Source organism: Dipodomys spectabilis, unplaced genomic scaffold (assembly GCF_019054845.1).
Source record: "Dipodomys spectabilis isolate Male_0828 unplaced genomic scaffold, ASM1905484v1 ptg000137l, whole genome shotgun sequence".
Taxonomy (NCBI): Eukaryota; Metazoa; Chordata; class Mammalia; order Rodentia; family Heteromyidae; genus Dipodomys; species Dipodomys spectabilis.
In genome coordinates this window covers 5,686,010-5,695,957 of record NW_024870814.1, presented here as the reverse complement: position 1 = coordinate 5,695,957, position 9,948 = coordinate 5,686,010, and the positions used below count along the sequence as shown (strand labels likewise).

Here is a 9,948-nt window from a genome sequence, read left to right as displayed (position 1 = left end):
AAACACTGTTGTAGATGCTAGGAGTACATTACAGAAACCAAGCTAAAATCATTGTCTTTATGGAAATTCAAATTCATTATATTCTTAGTGTAATTATTATTATTTTTTGCATTATGTATTTTACCAACAAGTGTGACATGAAATGTGCTATCATTACCAAATGAAGGCTTAGGAAGAATTTTACTACTTAAAATACGTCTTCATACCAAACATATTTGGAAATCTCTGATATTATTTAATTCTATTGAAAGGACAGGGTCTATTAAATGAGGGAGGAGTTTGTTTACAGTTATATCCAGCATTCAACTGATAATCTGGGTCATAGAGGAAATGTTGAGCAATCTTCTTGGGAAATGGATCTTATTTACCACCACTGTCTTAGTAAATCAGGATTATAATTTTGTTGATAATAATAAGAAATCTCCAGAACAAGGTATTTGACAAGGAAGCAGATGATCTCTTCTTCTCTTCTTTACACCCTGACGTTTGGACTTTGAAGTCCTTTTTAAAGCCCTTACAGAAGAAGTGAACCCAAACAAAGTTCAAAAGTCACATTTGACCTCAGTTTTAAGTTCTTAAGACCTGTAGGGAAGAGGTACCTGTACACTTAAGTACTAGTCAAGGCTGACTTTCTTTGTTTGACCAAAAGAAGTGTCAGTAAGGGAGCTTTAGGTCCTCCTTCCCTTGCTGGGCCACTGCTGGGAGCTCAGATTCACTGTTACCTTAAGCAAAAGCTACCTGGTCTTCAGGACGATGGTCATGAGAAGTATTATTCTCTATGCCAGATAAAGAAAATGCAGGGGGAGAACACTGGCCGAGGACACGGCACTGCTGTTCACTTCGCTTTGTTGTACTCCCTCCGATTGCACACCCCCGGACTTGACCCGCTACCCTCTCACTTCCTTTTCCTCGAGCTTCCACTGAAGCGGTCAAGTTGGATCATAAACTACATTTCCCACAATGCCACGCTCCGGCCAGCCTTCCACAGGGGTTCCCTGAAGCGGCTCTCATCATTAAGACGAACAAAACCCCCATTTCTGAGAAGAACCGAGTTATTCTCTGCTCGTCAGATTGGCTTATTCTTTTTCTTCTCCACCTGCGACCCTGTTCGGTGACGAGGCTCTGCGAAGGCCAATTCGTTCAGGCGATTGCTGTGGCCACCCTCTCCTCGCGCCCCGGCCTCGCTCAGGTCCCCGGGGGGGCCTACGAGTGTCATTGGGGGAATGACCGCAGCCTTTGCGGTTGCAGCTGCCACCGCGACCATGGTCTCCGGCAGCAGCGGCTTGGTCGCTGCCCGCCTCCTGTGCCGCACTTTTCTGTGTGAGTCGGCCGGGGAGTCTGCCTTCCTGGTCTCCGCGGGTTCCGGGGCCTGCACGGCCCAAAGTCCTGGTCCAGGCCGCGGCCGGGGCGGAGCCTCGGGGGGGGGCGGGGGGTCCGCGGGACCCTGACCCCAGTGGGACCCCTCCAAGCACGGAGAGGGTTGGGCTGGATTCGCGGGCCGCTGGTGGGTGGCAGCGCGGGGTGCCTGAGCTGGGACTGGGGTGCCGGGGCCCCCCAGACCTGACTGCAGTGGCGTGGGGTTGGCAGCTAGACGGGCCCTTCTGTGGAGCCAAGGGTGGAGAGGCCTGGGCTGAACGGAGCGTGGGAGAGGAGCAGGGGTCTCCTTGCACAGAGAGGGTCCGTCCGTCTGTTCGGACTGCCAAGGCAGTTTGTCCATCTCGGGTTAGTGTGGCTCTGTAGACTTCTACCGGGAAACTTAGGTTTGGCTGGGACTTTAACCAGATTATTCGTAGTATCTCCACGAGGACCTCATTTTACTAGTTTTTGAGCAATGCTGACTCTTGGAAACATCCTTGCAGTGTTCGAAGTCTGTTTTTGTTAGGTAACTTATAGAGAAAACTTTGGAATTAGTCACGTCAGGGTTTGAAAGCTTGGTAGTTCTTTTACCCTAGTCTTGATTTCTCAGCTAAAGTTTCAAATCACACGCGAAATAACACTGTTTTAATGAATCTGGGGTAACGTCACATGGAAGGTGCACCTTTATTTTGCCTTCCACCCGCAGTGAAAATGACTGTTAATTAAAATTGTGACACATGATTGGTGGGTAAGATTTAAAAGATGTTAAGTGAAAACATATGCATCTTTGAAATGATGTACAGGATGAACTGTGCCCATTTTACAGAATATTCTAATTGGTTTATTTCTCATATAGCAGAGGCATTCAAGTAAGGTTCATTCCCCCTTCTTTGTTTCCACTTTGCTTCTAATTCTGCTTGTATTAAATACTGGATGAGACAGTTCTTTTCTTGAGAAAACGACGTTCTAAAAGTGTGTAGTGACCGGAGTGCACTGAAAAGCTACATTTAGTTACCAAAACCATTTGAAGACAAAGGTCTGGCCAGTGATTTTGCCAATAGGAAAGGGTTGTGTTTATTTGGATTTTTTTTTTTTTTTTTGATAATTTAAAGGACGAGTGAGGTTGTTTTAGGTGAAGGAGGGGTGGATGAGAAAGGAGGATTAGTTTATCAGTTATTAATCTCATCAGTAGTGTATGAGCACCAGGAATGAGGTAGTACTGAGTATGAGCCTTGCTTCATCTGAATAAGATGTGGGTTAAGATACAGATGAGCAGCTAAGCTGAGGTTGGGAAGCACAGGGAAGGGTTGCCCACCTGTGCACTTTCCTTTTTCCTGTGGTCTCGCTGGACCAAGATTCTCAACAATTCTAGCTGCCTATAATTCTACTGTCTTAATAGACTCTGGAGAAGAAAGGAAGATTTTGAAAGGTCCAGTTCCTTAACTTACTCTCAGCAAAACTTAACGTCTTTACCCAAAGGATTCAAATTATTTCATGGGCCCCTTAAAGCTGGTGGCCTTAAAGAGGCTACCTGATTAGTTTTCAAGTATCTAAGTCATGTGATTAACATGTTAATAAGAATCTGAGAGGGCTAAGAGTCAAACCAGAACATTTCCCATATTAGAACTGGGTTTCAGATGGTAATATTTAATGTGTAAAAAGGCTGTTAAGTTTGCAAAACCTTTAACTCCTCCTTTGGATGCCACATTTCTAACTCCACTTTCCCTCCTAGGAAAACAGCCACATCACCTTGCAAACTTTAAAAAGTTTTAAAATGGCAATAAATTATTTAGGTCAGTAGGGAATTTTGTCCCCTCTCTCCTTGTTCTCTTTAAGTTTCTATTGATAGTACATTATGTGCTAAAGTCGTGTAGTTGTGGAAGTGTTGCAATATTGATTTGAGTTAAAAAAAAAGTAAACACTAGTAGATGCCTTCCAGAGCCCTTCCAGACCTTCCAGAGGCTGATTTAGACTGTTTAGAAACTCATGCACTGCCTTCCACCTCCAGACCCCCAGTTTCTCATCTCACGAAAGTAGAACAGACCAATTGAAATAAGAAAGAAAAATAAAATGGATAATGAAAAATATTTCTCCCATGAGAATATTTAAGAATTTTGTAAGGATCTTTGAGGTTGAAATAGTGAAGTTTTAAAAAGAAATCTAAAGCCATCAGTGGAAGATCTTTTGAAACATAAATCAGAAGTTTGTAATAAATCCAGTCTGTTAGAGTAAAAGGGAATACAGCAAATAATTTTGAACCTAGGAATTATGGTACTTAATGCCAGAAAGTGCATCTTTTGGTCCAATTGAGCCTACACCTGGAACCCAGGTCTTCTGACAGTATGCTTTCCATTAATGTGTACTTCATGACAGCTTGTACTTCTTTTTTTAAAAAATGTATAATATATATTTGTGCTTCTTTTTATGAGGTTTGGTTTTTTGTTTTTGTTTGGCAGTCCCAGTGGTTTGTTGAGAAGATGACCACCTTTCTTAAAGGTGCCACTTGCCTTTTCCATTGCCTGTTTTTTGAAGTAAGAAAACATTTGGAAAAGATCACAGTGATTTTTCTGATTCTAGGATCTATTGTTGTTTGCATCACAAATTGATTCTAGGATTTATTGCCATTTTGTTTCACAAATACAAAGTAGAATGGATTCAAATATACCAAAGTGATTTGATTTTCAACTTCAAACTTGTTTTTTTAAAAATAAAAACAATATTCATAATAATTTATCTTAAATATAAGAAAGTAATTTCATTTCACCAAAGGAAGTCATTTTATTGTCTTAGACTATTTACTACTTTTTTTTTTCTTTTTTGTCAGTTGTGGGGCTTGAACTCTGGGCCTGGGTGCTGTCCCTGAGCTCTTTAACTCAAGGCTAATGCTCTACCGCTTCAAGCCACAGCACCACTTATCGTTTTCTGATGGTTAATTGGAATCTCATGGATTTTTCGGCCCAGCCTGCTTTGAACTACAGTTCTCAGATCTCAGCCTTCTGAGCAGCTTGGATTACAGACATGAGCCACTAGCACCTGGCTAGACTACTTTTTAAAGTATATTTTTCCTTTTTTCTCCCCTTCCTTTCTCCCTCCCTCCCTTCCTTCTTCCCTTCCTTCCTTCCTTTGAATTCAAGCAAATGTTCTATGCCTTCAGTGCTTTTTTGTTCTTATTTTTCAGATAAGCTCTCATACTTTTTTCCTGGATAGTGATCTTTGAATCTCTACTTCCTATGTAGCTGGGGTTATTGGCATGCACTATCCTGCTTGGCATAACAGTTCTAAAATTAGAATGTCTTATAATTGATATATTTTAGGAAAATTGGCAGCATTTTTCTTTCTTACTAGTACTTACTAGTATTTCTTAAAAACCATTGTGATTTAGATTTGTTGAACTATGTTACTTAGAACCAACTAAATCAATATTAAGTGATTATATATGTCAATATTAAGTGTACATAAAACTTTGCTTTTGAGTAGCAGGTTGTTTGGGATTTTTTTTTTTTTTTTGGCAGTCGTGGGGCTTGAACTCTGGGCCTGGGCGCCGTCCCTGAGCTCTTCAGCTCAAGGTGAGCACTCTACCACTTGAGCCACAGTGCCACTTCCAGTTTTCTGGTGGTTAATTGTAAGTAAGAGTCTCATGGACTTTACCTGCCTGGGCTGGTTTTGATCCTCATATCTCAGCCTCCTGAGTAGCTAGGATTACAGGTGTGAGCCACTGGAGTCTGGCATTTAGGATTTTTAATAACTCTTCTAGGTAGGCTATTGTATTGTATTTGTGAGGTCCTATATATGGGGACCACAATAGCCTTTGTATTACCATACACATCATACATATGGTTAATGCTATGATTTGTATATATTTGAGTGTCTCTCAAGAGTTTATGTCCTGCTGGGCACTGGTGGCGTGCATCTAAGACTCTAGCTACTTAAGAGGCTGAAATATTGAGGGTTGTAGTTGGAAGTTATCTGGGGGGGAGGTTGGGGGGGAGAAGTGGGGGTTAGACAAATCTTATCTCTAATTGACGAGTAAAAAAACTGGGAATTGCTGGCATAGCTCAAGTTGTAGAGTGCCAGCCATAGACAGAAAAGCCAAGCAAGAGCACAAGGCTGTGAGTTCAAGCTCTAATACTGTCACAGAATAAAAAAAATCATATCTTGGATACTTGATCTCAGTGCTGGTAATATTAAAAATATGGTCAGATTTTAAAAATATATAATTTTATTATTAGTAAGATGTTGTACAGAGGAATTACCATTTTATAAGTCAGGTAATGAGTATATTTGCTTTTGGACATCACCCTTTCTTTTACTTTCCCCCAGTAAAAGTGATGGAATTTTTAAGAGTGGGAGGCATTAGGTAGGGGTATAATCTTTAGAAGAAATTAATGTTGATCTTTAGGAATGAGTTCTTATGAGAGTGGATTGCTATAAAGCAAGGCCACCCATGCATTTGGTCCTTATTTCCCTTCCTGCCTCTCTGCCAGGCCACAGTGCAGCCAAAGGGGCTCTTACCAGAAGTTAAACAGATGAGACCGTCCAATCTGAGTCTTTCAGCTCCTCAAACTATGGACCAAATAAAGCTTTACTTATACTGGGATGTTACTCAAGTGGTAGAGCCCTTATGTAGCAAATGTGAAGCCCTGAGTTCAATCCCCCATATCTCCAAAACAGAAGAAAAGAAAAAGCAACCCATGGGCTGGGAACGTGGCTCAGTGGTAGAGCACTTGCCTTGCATGCATGAGGCCAGCACCACATAAGCAAAAAGAAAAAAGCCGGAAGTGCCACTGTGGCTCAAGTGGTAGAGCTGAAGAGCTGAGGGACAGCGCCCAGGCAACCCATTTTTATTCCTAAGTAGATAGCCATAGGTATTTGATGCTAACAACAAAAATTGACTAATATAGTTAATAAGTATAAACTTGTTAAATTCATTAGTTGATGTATAATTGTACTCCTTTTCCTCCTAATACTGAGGGGGCCTCCCACTGCTTTGCTTGATTGCTCAGCTGGCTCTCTACTACTTAAGTCATGTCTCCAGCCCAGCTTTGCTGGTTATTTTGTAAATGGGATTTTCTGCTCAGGCTGGCTTTGAACCACAGATCCTCCAGATCTTATCCTCTTGAGTAGCTAGGATTGCATGTATGATCCATGATTGTCTAGCTAGTTTGTACCTCGTTAGTTTTGTGTTTCTCTGTTTCATGTGTAGTTCTCTTACAGAGAGCTTCATGTGTATAGGGTCTAAGTCTATCCAGTTTAGACTTCAGGAATCCCTAGCACCTAGTAGATAGCCTGCTACCATGAGCATCTCAAAGCAGTTTGGTCTGTTCATTCTGCATCAATAATGATAGCTGTTAGTAATATATCACTTATGCCTTAGGTATTTTTTACATGCTTTATATTAGTAATTTATTTAACTTTCACATTAGCCAGTGAGATGTATAATGTCCCCATTTTTACAATGAGGCCTTTACACATGTCTCACATTGAAAATTTATCAGTGTATTTGTTCATGAGGACATATATAACTTTTTGATTGGACTTGATTTTAAAATATGAATTATATGGTTTCTCTTTTTAGCAAAAGATTTCCCTTTGTGCTCAAGTAGGATTTGGGAGATGTACCAGGCACTTTGATAACTAATCTACAGTCATCATCTCATATTAACACCACAATCTCCTTGTGGGCAGCTGTTTATTCCATTTACGGATGGGAAAACTAAGGCTAAGGGAGATCAAAAGACATGCTGTACGTCACATGACAGAGCAAACAGCCCAGGCCTGTTTGATTTATGAGACACCATTCTCATTTGCTCCTGGGACACAGTACCAAGTTAGGCTGGCCAGTTTCTGAGAACTTGAAAAGAAATGATAACAGCACATCCTTTGGAGGTGGACTAGGTTGTGGCAGCTGTAGTCCTCACCACCAGGGTATTCATGGTGGTCCATTCAGGCCTTCTTGCTTGTTCAGTCTTAATTTAGAATGCTCACTTTCTCATTACTGGTGAGTTCAACTTCTCATTATGTGTTGATTTGCCATTTGTCATTAGTTGTGTGTCTAGGGATGGGCCATAGAGAAGGTAGGTTGGTGACTTACTAGAGGAGGTCCAGAAGGTAGCCTACAATCTTAAGTCTTGTTTTTTTCCTATTGATTTTTGAAATAGGCAGTTGGTTTTTGTAACTTCCAAATTTCTCATTTTCCATCAAGTAGGTTGTTAAAAATAGGTATTTTTTCCCCCAAGGTTTCCTTCTGTCATCTATTTTCCTAGACATTTTATTTTCCCTATTTCTTGTTGATATGAGTTATACCAAAATGAGTCAACTAAGTAATTTTGGACTATATTTAAATCATTGTGAGGAGTTAGTTGCAGGTAGATCTTACTCTTATCCCTGACAATGTAGGTCTCTTTGCTCACCTGTTTACAGGTACTAGGCTTTAAAAAGTTTGGTCAACTGGGGAACGCCTTTGGCAATTTTGTATATATTACTAGTAGAGATTATACTAAATTTTCAGTGCCCTGGGCTTAATTTGAGCCATTCAGTTTTGAACCCATTTCCTTTCTGAAGACTGAAAATCATAACTTCAGCTTTCTTTTTTAGTGTAGAAAAAGCTACAAGTTAGGAGTCTCAATAGAGAAAATATTGGAGGAGAGAGCAGAGATCTTTTTGTATTTCTAATTTAATTTTGTGATCTGTGTGTCTCATTTAAATTTGCCATTATCACAGTGTAGCTCTTGTACTAGAGGATATTTTTTGTTGTCAAGTTGAATTCATGGTTAAAAGTTTGGAAAATTACGTGTCATATTTTCTTTCCTCATAGTGCAACAGAATGGAATTCGACATTGTTCCTATACAGCTTCCCGGAAATATCTCCGTGTTGATAAAAATACAAAGGTTATTTGTCAGGGTTTCACTGGTAAGCAGGTATGTATATTTAGATTTTTGTTTAAACGTAGACTATATATATATGTATGTATATATATATATATATATATATATACACATGCACATACATAGTGCTTAATCAGAGTTAAGAGTCTCATGGACTTTCCTGTATGGGCTGGATTTGAACTGTGAGATCTCAGATCTCAGTCTCTTGAGTGTGACTACTGGCACCTGGCCTATTTTCTACTCTTAATATCACTAAAGTAGTAATACATTATTGATACAGGAAAATATGCTATGCAGTAGTGGTACTGCCTCTCAAGAAGAGGTTAGATGGTGCTAGAGTTAGTCTGTGAAATGAAAATTGTTTTTAAACTTACCTTGAAAATGCATAGGAGTGTACTGTGTTTGAGATCCATGTTCAGTCTTTCTTTTGGTGTTGGTTGTGGGGCCTGAACTCTGGACCTGGGCGCTGTCCCTCAGCTCTTCAGCTCAAGGCTAGCATTCTACCACTTGAACTACAGAGCTACTTCCACCTTTTTTTTTCTGCTTATGTGGTGCTGAGGAATAGAACCCAGGGCCTCATGCATGGTGAGGCAAGCACTCTACCACTGAGCCAAGTTCCCAGTCCCATATTCAGTCTTTTAGCAAGCACAACACTAGTGGCTTTCCTTGAATGTTGGGACAGATGACTGTTTCTTTGAGCAATAGATGAAAGATATTACTTACATCTAAATCTCATACAAAAGAATACTCATTGTTTACAATGGAATCCACATCCAGTATGCACAGAACCAGAGAGGCTCATGGGAATTGAAATGGGTAGAGGAACCAGCATTGGGAACTTCTCTTTCCCATCTCATACTCCCTGCGATAAATAGAGAGATCAAAAGACAGAATCGCCTTATTTTAATTGGAACTCATTCACTTCAGATTTTGCATCAGTATAAATATATCTATGCAGTAAAATGAAACATAATCCTTTTCTTTTTTCTGATTATTATACTCATTAAAAATTCCTTTTGTTGGCAGTAATCTTGCAGATGAAAAATATGTGCACCTTGGTTCTCTTTCTGAGACATAAACATAAAATTTCAGCATTTTTTCCTTAATTCAAAAAATGATGTAAGATTGTGGTTCTCAATAAAGAGGAGATTCTAGAGAGTAGAGCAGGGCCTTTTTTTGTTTGTTTTTCGAATTTATGTCTGAGATCTGTGTGTCTCATTTAAAAACAAATTTAATTTATATGATGTGTGTTGTACAGCATTTGTACTATGGAATTGTATATAGGCAGAATTGTGTTTCAGTAAAACTTAATTTACACTATCAGATGATAGGACAAATTACTGACCATTTTTTACAAACCCTTGATCTTAATGGTGTTACCTAATTTGGCAAGCATTTTATAATATTTCTACATGAAGACATTTTGGCATGTACACATTCTAATAAAAGTAGATGCTCCTCTAATATTGAATGTATTCTACCAGCTCCTTTCCAATTTAAATTATATTCAACTCATTAATATATTTTAATATTCTTAGCATATGATCAAATTCTTGATTAACACAATTTTTAAAAGTTGTAAGATGTGGTTCTTAGTGAAGAGAAGGAGGTCTTTGTGTCTCATTTGAAAACAACTATTTTTTATTTATGTAATGTGTGTCTTACATGTGTGCTATGGAATTGTATAGAGGCAGGGGTTTGTTTCAA

General features: G+C 39.5%; 1 protein-coding gene across 1 annotated transcript in view; it reads left to right on the top strand.

The window, feature by feature from the left end:
* Positions 1-1,196: 1,196 nt before the first annotated feature.
* Suclg1 (succinate-CoA ligase GDP/ADP-forming subunit alpha) overlaps positions 1,197-9,948 on the top strand; it is a 28,459-nt gene continuing 19,707 nt past the window's right edge. The window contains exons 1-2 of the mRNA XM_042690454.1: positions 1,197-1,320; positions 8,171-8,274. Of these exons, the coding sequence (XP_042546388.1) occupies positions 1,224-1,320; positions 8,171-8,274 (201 nt within the window). The 5' untranslated portion in view covers positions 1,197-1,223. The remainder of the gene's footprint in view (positions 1,321-8,170; positions 8,275-9,948) is intronic.